Source organism: Phocoena phocoena, chromosome 16 (assembly GCF_963924675.1).
Source record: "Phocoena phocoena chromosome 16, mPhoPho1.1, whole genome shotgun sequence".
NCBI lineage: Eukaryota > Metazoa > Chordata > Mammalia > Artiodactyla > Phocoenidae > Phocoena > Phocoena phocoena.
Window position 1 is genome coordinate 23,754,075 of NC_089234.1, and position 13,816 is coordinate 23,767,890.

At 39.9% G+C, this 13,816-nt stretch overlaps 1 protein-coding gene across 1 annotated transcript in view; it reads right to left on the reverse strand.

Moving 5' to 3' along the window:
* Nucleotides 1–13,816, reverse strand: part of SORCS3 (sortilin related VPS10 domain containing receptor 3) — a 595,228-nt gene that overhangs the window by 139,451 nt on the left and 441,961 nt on the right. Inside the window, exon 7 of the mRNA XM_065894299.1 lies at nucleotides 8,806–8,924. Coding sequence (XP_065750371.1) covers nucleotides 8,806–8,924 — 119 coding nt within the window. The remainder of the gene's footprint in view (nucleotides 1–8,805; nucleotides 8,925–13,816) is intronic.

The window sequence follows — 13,816 nt, forward strand, 5'->3', positions numbered from 1 at the left end:
ACCCAACATAGGAGCACCTCAATACATAAGGCAAATACTAACAGCCATAAAAGGGGAGATCGAGAGTAACACATTCATAGTAGGGGACTTTAACACCCCACTTTCACCCATGGACAGATCATCCAAAATGAAAATAAATAAGGAAACACAAGCTTTAAATGATACATTAAACAAGATGGACTTAATTGATATTTATAGGACACTCCATCCAAAAACAACAGAATACACATTTTTCTCAAGTGCTCATGGAACATTCTCCAGGATAGATCATATCTTGGGTCACAAATCAAGCCTTGGTAAATTTAAGAAAATTGAAATTGTATCAAGTATCTTTTCTGACCACAACGCCATGAGACTAGATATCAATTACAGGAAAAGATCTGTAAAAAATACAAACACATGGAGGCTAAACAATACTCTACTTAATAATGAAGTGATCACTGAAGAAATCAAAGAGGAAATAAAAAATACCTAGAAACAAATGACAATGGAGACACAACGACCCAAAACCTATGGGATGCAGCAAAAGCAGTTCTAAGGGGGAAGTTTATAGTAATACAAGCCCACCTTAAGAAGCAGGAAACATCTCGAATAAACAACCTAACCTTGCACCTCAAGCAATTAGAGAAAGAAGAACAAAAAAACCCCAAAGCTAGCAGAAAGAAAGAAATCATAAAAATCAGAACAGAAATAAATGAAGAAGAAATGAAGGAAACGATAGCAAAGATCAATAAAAACTAAAAGCTGGTTCTTTGAGAAGATAAACAAAATTGATAAACCATTAGCCAGACTCATCAAGAAAAAAAGGGAGAAGACTCAAATCAACAGAATTAGAAATGAAAAAGAGGAAGTAACAATTGACACTGCAGAAATACAAAGGATCATGAGAGATTACTACAAGCAACTCTATGCCAATAAAATGGACAACATGGAAGAAATGGACAAATTCTTAGAAAAGCACAACCTTCCGAGACTGAACCAGGAAGAAATAGAAAATTTAAACACACCAATCACAAACACTGAAATTGAAACTGTGATTAAAAATCTTCCAACAAACAAAAGCCCAGCACCAGATGGCTTCACAGGCAAATTCTATCAGACATTTAGAGAAAAGCTAACACCTACCCTTCTCAAACTCTTCCAAGATATAGCAGAAGGAGGAGCACTCCCAAACTCATTCTACGAGGCCACCATCACCCTGATACCAAAACCAGACCAAGATGTCACACACAAAAAGAAAACTACAGGCCAATATCACTGATGAACATAGATGCAAAAATCCTCAACAAAATACTAGCAAACAGAATCCAACAGCACATTAAAAGGATCATACACCATGATCAAGTGGGGTTTATTCCAGGAATGCAAGGATTCTTCAATATACGCAAATCCATCAATGTGATATACCATATTAACAAATTGAAGGAGAAAAACCATATGATCATCTCAATAGATGCAAAGAAAGCTTTCGACAAAATTCAACACCCATTTATGATAAAAACCCTCCAGAAAGTAGGCATAGAGGGAACTTTCCTCAACATAATAAAGGCCATATATGACAAGTCCACAGCAAACATCATCCTCAATGGTGAAAAACTGAAAGCATTTCCTCTAAGATCAGGAACAAGACAAGATTGCCCACTCTCACCACTCTTATTCAACATAGTTTTGGAAGTTTTAGCCACAGCAATCAGAGAGCAAAAGGAAATAAAAGGAATCCAAATCGGAAAAGAAGAAGCAAAGCTGTCACTGTTTGCAGATGACATGATACTATACATAGAGAATCCTAAAGATGCTACCAGAAAACTACTAGAGCTAATCAATGAATTTGGTAAAGTAGCAGGATACAAAATTAATGCACAGAAATCTCTGGCATTCCTATATACTAATGATGAAAAATCTGAAAGTGAAATCAAGAAAACACTCCCATTTACCATTGCAACAAAAAGAATAAAATATCTAGGAATAAACCTACCTAAGGAGACAGAAGACCTGTATGCAGAAAATTATAAGACACTGATGAAAGAAGTTAAAGATGAAACAAATAGATGGAGAGATATACCATGTTCTTGGATGGGAAGAATCAACATTGTGAAAATGACTCTACTACCCAGAGCAATCTACAGATTCAATGCAATCCCTATCAAACTACCACTGGCATTTTTCACAGAACTAGAACAAAAAATTTCACAATTTGTATAGAAACACAAAAGACCCCGAATAGCCAAAGCAATCTTGAGAACAAAAAAAGGAGCTGGAGGAGTCAGGCTCCCTGACTTCAGACTATACTACAAAGCTACAGTAATCAAGACAGTATGGTACTGGCACAAAAACAGAAAGATAGATCAATGGAACAGGATAGAAAGCCCAGAGATAAACCCACACACATATGGACACCTTATCTTTGATAAAAGTGGCAGGAAAGTACAGTGGAGAAAGGACAGCCTCTTCAGTAAATGGTGCTGGGAAAACTGGACAGGTACATGTAAAAGTATGAGATTAGATCACTCCCTAACACCATACACAAAAAAAAGCTCAAAATGGATTAAAGATCTAAATGTAAGGCCAGAAACTATCAAACTCTTAGAGGAAAACATAGGCAGAACACTCTATGACATAAATCACAGCAAGATCCTTTCTGACCCACCTCCTAGAGTAATGGAAATAAAAACAAAAAATAAACAAATGGGACCTAATGAAACTTCAAAGCTTTTGCACAGCAAAGGAAACCATAAACAATACCAAGAGACAACCCTCAGAATGGGAGAAAATATTTGCAAATGAAGCAACTGACAAAGGATTAATCTCCAAAATTTACAAGCAGCTCATGCAGCTCAATAACAAAAAAAAACCCAATCCAAAAATGGGCAGAAGACCTAAATAGACATTTCTCCAAAGAAGATATACAGATTGCCAACACTCATATGAAAGAATGCTCAACATCATTAATCATTAGAGAAATGCAAATCAAAACTACAATGAGATATCATCTCACACCAGTCAGAATGGCCATCATCAAAAAATCTAGAAACAATAAATGCTGGAGAGGGTGTGGAGAAAAGGGAACACTCTTGCACTGCTGGTGGGAATGTGAATTGGTTCAGCCACTATGGAGAACAGTATGGAGGTTCCTTAAAAAACTACAAATAGAATTACCATATGACCCAGCAATCCCACTACTGGGCATATACCCTGAGAAAACCAAAATTCAAAAAGAGTCATGTACCAAAATGTTCATTGCAGCTCTATTTACAATAGCCCGGAGATGGAAACAACCTAAGTGCCCATCATCGGATGAATGGATAAAGAAGATGTGGCACATATATACAATGGAATATTTCTCAGCCTTAAGAAGAAACGAAATTGAGCTATTTGTAATGAGATGGATAGACCTAGAGTCTGTCATACAGAGTGAAGTAAGTCAGAAAGAAAAAGACAAATACCGTATGCTAACACATATATATGGAATTTAAGGAAAAAAAATGTCATGAAGAACCTAGGGGTAAGACAGGAATAAAGACGCAGACCTACTGGAGAACGGACTTGAGGATATGGGGAGGGGGAAGGGTGAGCTTTGACAGGGCGAGAGAGAGTCATGGACATATACACACTAGCAAACGTAGTAAGGTAGATAGCTAGTGGGAAGCAGCCGCATGGCACAGGGATATTAGCTCCGTGCTTTGTGACAGCCTGGAGGGGTGGGATAGGGAGAGTGGGAGGGAGGGAGACGCAAGAGGGAAGACATATGGGAACATATGTATATGTATAACCGATTCACTTTGTTATAAAGCAGAAACTAACACACCATTGTAAAGCAATTATACCCCAATAAAGATGTTAAAAAAATAAAAAAATAAAAATAAATAATTAAATAACTGTTTTTATAAATTTCATTTTGCTCAGGGAGTTAAACGTACTAGAAGAAAAAAAGATGTCTCCCCTTTGTCTTTCTTGCCTGTTGTACACATCCTAAGTGTCTTGAAGGAAGAGAGCCAAAACAATAAAACTAACGTATATAATAAATAAAATACATATTTCAAAATATATATCACAGAAACTTTTGAGAAATTAAAAAGGAAGAAGAAATTGAACCAATTGAATGAGACATATTCCATGGAAAAGAATCAACATAGTATTAACGACCACAAAACATACACTAATAAAGTAAATAGTATTCAAATATATGTGTGTGTGTGAATATATATATATATATATATATTTTTTTTTTTTTTAAAGGACTTTATGTATCAAGGGCGAAAATATATCAAGACATCTAAAAGGGAAAATATAAGACTAGCCAGACACAGTAACATTCAATAAGTTAAGGGAGCAAAGTTTTTATGGAAAGCAAATGACATCTTTTATACCTTAAAAGATGATATTAGGGCTTCCCTGGTGGCACAGTGGTTGAGAGTCCGCCTGCCGATGCAGGGGACACGGGTTCGTGCCCCGATCCGGGAAGATCCCGCATGCCGCGGAGTGGCTAGGCCCGTGAGCCATGGCCGCTGACCCTGCGCGTCCAGAGCCTGTGCTCCGCAACGGGAGAGGCCACAACAGTGAGAGGCCCGTGTACCGCAAAAAAAAAAAAAGATGATATTAAAGCATAAAGGGGATAAACAAACATATTTTCAACATTCTGGAATTCACCTTTCTTGAAGACCTTACTAAAGGACAAATTTCAGACAACCAAGAAACAAATGGGAAAACTATAGTAAAAGGACCACTGAATAAATTTACCTAAAACTAAAATCAAAATAAATGCAGGAATGATGGTTCAAGCAGAATGTAAATGCTCCAAATGATTTAATTAACAAAACTGGGGTTGGATAGAAGGGAGAATGAAGGAGGTCCTAAACACACATGCTATTTTTTTTTTCTATTTGTCTTCAGCAGTGCTTAATAAAATATTTAAACTAACAGAATTATAGGAAAGCAAACACTAAGAGATAACATAACCAACCAAAACTGTGTGGTAGAGGAATTAAAGAGAGAGGGGAAGAAACAGAAAGGCATGGAAATGCACTAATTTTAAAATTGGTCACAAGAGGAAATCAATAGATTACACAAAAGTAGAAGATGTGCTATGTTGTATAAAGTTATATTCATAAAGCTTGGTTAGAACAAATATTCAAAATCCTCAAACAAATACATATGCAGGAAAGCAAGGAAAACAGACCACATAATGATTTTTTTCTTAAAAAGAAGCAATTAAAACTAAAAACTAAGCATACACTGTCAGAACTAAGATATATTTGTCACATCAGTCAGTCAATCCTCAAACTCACCTATGAGAATGAAAAGACTCTGATTCAATATTGATGGGCAACCAACTTATATTTGCACCCGCAGTATGTGTAGTTGTTTACCTGCAACCCACTGACATCCTTTATTTTATTTCTATTGTAGCCAATTGATAGTTGCAAATAACAGCACTTAATCTGTGTTTATTTGATGATTAATGAAATTCAACGTTTTTCTCAAGAGTATTGGCCTTTTGCATTTTTTGGAGCATTGCTATTCAACTGCTTCCCATCTCTTTCATAGTAAAAAAAAAATCCTTAAAACAGTCTTCAAGGTCCTGTAGGATCTACCACCCTGTGCCTTCCTGATGTAATCTCTATATTCTCCAAGTGTCATTTACTACCTCCCTCATCTCCCTGAACTCTATATATTGGAGTGTCCTGTGGCTCAGTCTTTAGATGGTTTCTCTTCTCTAGCTACACTTACTCCCTCGGTGACTTCAGTGCTGCAGTTCAAAAATATCAATATGCAGACACCCTTCCCATTTATATCTCCAGCCCCTACCTTCCCACCATTCCTGCTTCTAAACCCAGCCTCAAATTTCTAGCTGCCTACCCCACATCTGCATAAGGGGCACAAGGAAGTGCAGGGCACAACAGACCTAGCTCCACATTCCCCTCTGACTACGAACTTCTGTCACTCTCTCCCTGGTCATCACCCAACAAGGCCCTCCCAGGTCATCCTAAATAGCAATAACCACAGACACCCAACATTCAAGGCCCCTTATTTATCTTTATCCATAGCACTGCCATCACCTGCTATACTTTGTAGACAGATAAACAGATGATAGTAGAAGACAGATAAAAAGATACAAAGCAACATTTACAGAACATTGTCTTGGTGCTTTACGGGATTACAAATGTAATCCTCCTAGCAACCCATGAAGTAGGTACTATAATTATCCTCTTTTTATAGATGAGTCAAATGAGGCCTAGGTCAAGGTCATGCAGCTAAGTGTGGCAAACCAAGGTTGGAATAAATGCTGGCCATCAGGCTTCAAACTACAGGTCATTGACCACTACCCTTCACAACCTTTCATATCTATGTATGTATGTACGTATACATATCACCTACATATTTTCCTGTCTCCCACTAGCATGTAAATGCCACAAAAGCAAGAACTTTGTTGTGTTCAATATCTTAACCCCAGCACCTAAAACAGGGGGCTGCAATGTAGAAGGGGATCAATAAAACTGTACTGAATAATGGGAATGCATATTTCTTTCAAACAAAATAAAATTTGATGCTGATTAAAGAGAAAAACTTCTATTGGTTTCCAGCATAATAATTCTTTTAAAAAGGAGTATTTCAGAACAGTTAGAAAAAAATTCTGGACTTCTGCCTGCAGTTATGGAAAACTTTATGCAATACAAAGAAAAAGGAAACAAGAAAATTGAACATTTTAAATTCTAAGTCATGTTGCCCAGAAACAGTTCTGCTATGTTCGTCATTTTATGCAGGATTGGCATTAAGAAAAGGGCAATCAGATTGGTAAATTCATAAGTCATCCCTGTGCTTCTACCTTAAAAACATTAAATAGAGAGAAAGAAACAAAGCCTTAAACTGGGGCCATAACAATGGGAATGGAATGAAAGGAAACACTTGAGAAATAAGGTGATATTAGCAGAGGCTGTGGATTCATTTAATTTGATGACATAGACCGGCTTCCAGGTTTCTACCTTGAATGACCTCGTAGAGGGCAGTGCCACCACTGTGTCAAGTTCATGGGGGACATGTCAATTATATTTAACCTGTGGAATATCTAAGTGAAGATATTGAGATGGCTGTTAGATATGTAGGTCTACGTACATGATAGAGGTCACAGCACATTGACTTGAGAGTCATCAGAACATGGAGAAGATGCTCAAAATCATGCGAACTCCCAGAGGGTGAGGGGGCAGGGCAAAGATTAGAAGGTCAAAGGCAGAAAGCTGGGCAACACCAAGTGTAGTGCCTAGTACTGTATATTTTGCATTGTATGTGTTCAATAAATACTTATGAATAAGAAAATGGCAGTACCAATGACCTGCCAAGATTTAGAAAAAAAATCCTGAAATTCTGGCTGAGAAACAGTGGTTATATAAGCACAAAGATCTCTCTTTCACTCCTTCTTTCAAGCTCGTTTTTGCCTGGCTGGCTACTTTTCCTATATCATAGTAGAGCTCAAAAATCCATGAGGCTTCATATAGGTATACATATGGCTGATTCACTTTGTTCTACAGCAGAAATTAACACAACATTGTAAAGCAATTATACTCCAATAATAATAAAAAAAATTCATGCAGCTGATTTGTAAAAAATAGTGACCGCTACATGCATAGTCAATCAATAAAACAAGCAGACATCGAGCACCCTTGATTTGCAAAGGCCAAGGTTCAGGGTAAAATGTGTGTATAAAATATTGCCCCTCTTCTCAGAGAGTGTAAAACACAGTTTGGAAAGAAGGAGAAAAATCCACTAAGACTTAAGTAACAATTCCTAATAGCCTATGGGCTAGAGGAACAGCAGGTAGTAAGAGCTCCAAAGATTCAGAGGAAGAGTCGTACCCAGATTGGAAGTTCAGAGAAGGTCTTATAGGGGAGATGGGGCTGATCTGGACTAAAAGACCAGGAGTGAGGCTGAGAAAGCCCTTTAGGTGTTTTCAGCTCTGAGCAAACTCAGGGAGATTCTGAAGTTCAAGGTTCCTATAGGAAGCAGTCTGGAAAACAACAGACCATAGAAGGGTGGAAAGGCAGAGGACGGGGGGATCAAGGTTGCCCTCAAATGCAAGTATGATTTAGCTCAGTAACATACACACACACACACACACACACACAAAGTCCATCACTCGACGGACCATCTTCTTTTGTTTTCCCTCATTTTTGATCTATCTTGCACCTCCTTTCAGTGAAACTCAAAATCTAAAACGAGGCTTCCATTGCCTGCCTAAAAATATTAGTGCCCCAGTTTCTCTAGGAGTCACAGAGCTCTCGGAGTGAAGGATTTGGGGCTTGGACATTTGAGGGGGTGGTCAGCACTGGAAAGGGAGGGGAAGATTTAGTGAGACCTCAATTTTCACAGAAAGAAGATCCTAGAGATGCTTAATTTCTTGGAGATTCTCATTCCCACATTAGATAAGTCACTTTGGACAGAAATAGAATGTGGCTTTGACAAATTACTTATCTCTAATTACTCATCTCTAATGAGATTTGATTCTAAGTAATCTCAAACTCCAGCCTAAGTCCTGGTCATTTCAAGACCCCTTTGGTATAATAAAAGGACAATTCAACTGAAGGATTCAGTGGGCCACTAAAGTTCCCTGTAAACAATAAGGACCCGTAACATCTTCATCTTTCACCAGAAGTCTGGGATCTCCCCAGCGGACCGTGTACCGAAAGCACAGGAGGGACAGCACCCCAGCTCCACATCTTCACAGCCTCTGGAGAGCCATCCTCATCCTCCCAGCCAGCAGTTGACTTCCCCCACGCATCCTCCCTCTACCATCGACTGCACATCTGGACTCACCTGAATGAAGATATATTCATCCTGGACGACCAGGGAACTGATGTCAATGGAGCGGGCAAAAGGCCCACTCCGAGTAGTCTCAGCACATTCCTGGATCCTGCAGGTGAGGTAGTGAGCATCTGAAATGGGATGGCAGAGAGACACTTAGACACAAGGGCAATGGTCACCAAACCTCTCAGCCCACAAAGCCCTACTTCCTGGGGATCTGTGATGCAATGTAAAACAACCATGAGACTGCATTTTCTTGTCCAAAGAATTTGTAATAATTTTTTTAAGAAAAGGAATATCTAGTTCAGGAAAGGGAGTGAGGAAAGAGTTAATCTTATATCCTACCAGCCAAAGAGTAAATTGGTACAGATTTTTTTAATTTTATTTTTTTTAACATCTTTATTGGAGTATAATTGCTTTACAATGTTGTGTTAGCTTCTGCTATATAACAAAGTGAATCAGCTCTATGTATACATATATCCCCGTGTCCCCTCCCTCTTGCGACTCCCTCCCACCCTCCCTATCCCACTCCTCTAGATGATCACAAAGCACCGAGCTGATCTCCCTGTGCTATGCGGCTGCTTCCCACTAGCTATCTATTTCACATCTGGTAGTGTTAATGTCACTCTCTCACTTCGTCTCAGCTTACCCTTCCCCCTCCCCGTGTCCTCAAGTCCATTCTCTACGTCTGTGTCTTTATTCCTGGTACAGATTTTTGAAGGAACAAATTTGAAATATCTATCAGAATTTTAAATGTACATATCTTTTTACCAGCAACTCTAATTCAAGGGACGTTTTCTAGAGAAATACTCATATATTTTCACAAAGAGGCAAGGGCAAAAATGTTCATTGTGGCATTATTCATAGCAGTGAAAAACCAGAAACTGGCTAAGTGTCCATGAATTAAAGAACATTTAGAAAAACAAACGTACACATATAACAAAGCACCATGTTGTGAACAGAAGAATTAGGTAGATACATACGCATCGTGTGCTGATTTCCCCAAGGTGCATTGTTCTGTGACCTTTTAAAAAATTATTTAGCAACACGTATGTTGCCCAATTTATGAAAAAAACAAAAAAGAACAATGTCTTTATAAATACAGGTTTGTGCCGTAACTGCATAGGAAAAAGAGTTTTAAAGGACATCTCTATAAATTAGCTATGACTACTTTGGGGGAAAGGAGTGGACTTAACGAGGGTGGAAGTGGGGCCTTTGCTTTTTATATTATATACGTCTTTCTTGTGTTTACACTAAGAATGTACTTACTTATTGTAAGTAAAACCTGTATAATTAGTTGTAAAATTTTCTAAAGATCTCAGCAGCTGAAGCTTCCTCAACCAACCCCCCAAAATTATGGCAGCAGCTGTAGCTGAATGAGAAATCCTCGAGTCTAAGCATTCTGATGATCATGACGACAGGGTCACCCGAGGAAGACAATCCATTCAGTTATTTGTTCCCCAAGGAAAAACCACAAGTGAATCTCTATAAAGAAACCTCTGTATACACTTGCTTTAAAAATGTATATTGTTTATTTAATGGTGTTTAAAAATAATAAATGGGTCAAAGTGAAATATAGAGGTCATTTTAGGATTAAAAGCAGAGAAGTCTTTGTTATCATCTAAAATGACATGCATTACTACATACATCTGATGCGCTTGCCCACTTAAATATGTGCACAGGTGTGAGTACGTTTCGGAGGCTACACTGGAAGGGGTGGTAAGCGGCAGAAATAAATAAAGGCAAATGTTTAAATAAACAAAAATTTATAACAACTGAGTGTAAAACAAGGGTACTTTAAATTTTCCCTAATTATTGACCTTTAATTAATTTATTGATTGATTGATCCAGAAAGTATTTCTTGTGTGCATATAATGTATTGGGTATTATTTAAGCACCAGGAGTATGGCAGTGAATGAGACAGATTTTCTACTGTGAAAGGCCCTGCTGTCTAGGAAGGGGTTCACTCATAAAATTTATAGCTAGCTATTACACACATTTATTAATAAACAAAATGCTAATTTAACAAAGAAACATGTTTTGGTAGGAAATGAATTCATTATGTGCTATAGCCCTACTTTTCAAATGTCTGTATCTGGGCAAAGCCAATTTGCTCTGGTGCCCTTCATCCAGACACGTCAAACACTGATCTCATTCTCTCCATCAGCAGTTTCATCATCTGCCCAGTAGCTCAAGCCTCTTCACTTTTCTTTCCTCCACATGCCATGCAATCCAGCTGGTTCCCAGCCTTGAAAAGTCTGCCTCTGAAGTGCTTCCAGCATCTCTCTTCTCTCCACGACCCCTGCCACTTGCCTGGAAAAGGCCTTCCCATCTGCGTTGCCTGCTGTGTCCATTTCACAACTGGTGCTCAGGTGCAGGATGGACTGGAAGCTGGGTGGACCCGAGGCAAGGAGCCAGCATCATCTCTCAAACCTAACCTCAGCTGAGCCTTCTCGGCTTCAAAATCACCCACAGTTCTGAGTGCCCGGGGACAAAGCCCAAATATTCTTCTGTAAAATAGAACGCCTTTTACAACAAGCCTAATGAAGTCAAATGTCTCAGGGGCCAGGCAAATAATGTATAAGAGGAAACTGAGCTGGAGTGAGATGATGAATGGCAGCGGGCACATGGTCTCAGTGTCAGGGATCACTGAGGAACAGCTGGGACTACAGGAAAATGGCCAACACTTGCATCTTTACAGGGAGCTGCTTCTCAGCATCAGTCATCACTGAGATGCAGGAATAAGATGTTCTGAGTTTCTACATAAAGCTAAGTGTCCCAGTTTTTTTAATGTGACATTTCCTAATGTTTATAAATTGACAGCTAATTTAAATTTAAACTATGGTGCAGGCCAAACAGTATTAGGCCAAACAAAACAAGCCTACAGTCCACCAGGAGCCATTCACTTTGTACCTCGACTCTGTAATTTGGTCCCTACCTACCTCTCCAGAGAATAGACTGTGCCCTGTCCCCACATTCCCTGACCTGTTAGCAAGACCACCTTGCTCCCCATTCTGCGAGTACCACCTGCCGACCCCTTCCTCTTTGTCTCTGTCCACAGAGAAAGCCGAGAATGGCCTGGCTTTCCGCTTCTGGCTGAGAGGCCAAGGGAAGGCAAGAAGCCCAGGCTGCGCTTTGGAGCACCAGGCATAGTACTGGTCCCACCCAGCCTGAGTGATTTGCTCCTAGCACAAAGCACTAAAACCCAGTGAAACGCTGCGGTGAAGACATGCAAAGAAACCACAAGGGTTGACTTGACAACCTGCTTCTTTCTCGCCAGAGAGTGTCTTGGAAAGCCCCTTGTACTGGTAATCAAAGGTGTGCACAGGAGGACATCTGCTTATCCCCGACATGGGCTCATTCCTCCCCTGTCTATTTACTATTTACTCCCATACTTGGACACTTTGAAAAAAGAATCAAGTGTATTCGAGGCCACCCCATACAAAACCGAAACCTACCTAAACTGTGGCCCCCGGTAGATGAGCTACTGGGTCACACTCATCCTCCTTCTTGGCTCCCCTGCGGCTTGCCACTGCCCAGCATGGAACAGAAAGTCCACTTTAACAGGAAAGCAGCACTAAAACGCGTTTGGGAAATCCACTTAAAATTCAGGGGCCTTGCAGTCTTTAGCCGGACTCATATATCAGGAGTCTCAACGCTTTTAATTTTCTAAACACAGAGATACCCACTGCCTGGTGAAAACCCCAAATGAGGGTCTGGGGAAAGGTACATGTCAGGCAGGCCAGGCTACCAGGTGGAAGTGACCGAGGGTGTCACAGGGGACTGGGGGTGTCAAAGGTGAGCAGGAATCACCACTTCGCTCAAGCCTCCAACTTGCAAAAGGTCTTAAATTTGGACTTTGGACATTATCTCCAAGCGAGGCTGAATACAGTCATAAGGATTCTATGATGAAACTGAAAGCAGATATTTACCATATAACACGAAATCCCCAAATAGGCTTCCAGCAACTGTGGTCTTGTTTGTTTGTGTGTATGTTTGTTTTAATAACACAAGATGCCTGATAAAAAGGAAGCAAAGCGGTCCAGATTTCCCAAGCATGTTGTGGTGTGTGAGAGAAAGGCCTCTGAAGGTAGAAGGTGCGAAGTTCAAATCCTGAAGTTGCTGATTGCCCTGGGCTAAGCAGCAGTTCCACTTTCCATCTGTGAGGTACAAACAAAGTAAGCGTTTGCCTCTCGGGACTGTCGTCAGGATTAAATAAGATTATGTATGAAAAAGGTTAGTACATTGTTGAATACATTTTAAAGGATCAATAAATGCTAGTTCTTTTTTATCACGAAGAGAGAAGGAAGGAGATTTAACACTCAGCATCCTTCTTACGTACAATTAACAAGTAATGTTCTGTATTATTGTGGAGAATCAAAAGATCATGACAGCACAGGTCCTACTAGTAAAGTCATACACTGGATTGACCTCACTGCTTACTTTCTCTAAATGCTATAGGTGTTCAGACAAGAAAAAGCACATCTGAGCTGGAATAATTAAGGAGGACTTGAAGGAGGAGACAGTGCTTGTGTTTAGCATGGATAGAGAAGTATTCTGTGGGAGAAGGGAATTTCTAAAACAGGGAGTGAAAACTGCGTGTGGACGTTTAGGCAAGGAAAGCCCGCTGAAGGCACTTATATAATTACACGATAATGGGTGGACATGGATTAATATTTATTCTAGAACTGTTATTTCCCATCCTTTTCTTCAAAACATGCTCAAACGGAAAACCAGAAAGACCAAACTGAATGAAGATCTCATTAGGATACCCTAATGGGAGAACAAGACAGGGATTCCCCAAATGGTTAAGTCACATCATCCTCATAATTAATATATTTCTCTTTTTTTTTTTTTTTTTTGCGGTACGCGGGCCTCTCACTGCTGTGGCCTCTCCTGTTGCGGAGCACAGGCTCCGGACGCGCAGGCTCAGCGGCCATGGCTCACAGGCCCAGCCGCTCCGCAGCATGTGGGTTCTTCCCGGACCGGGGCACGAACCCGTGTCCCCTGCATCGGCAGGCGG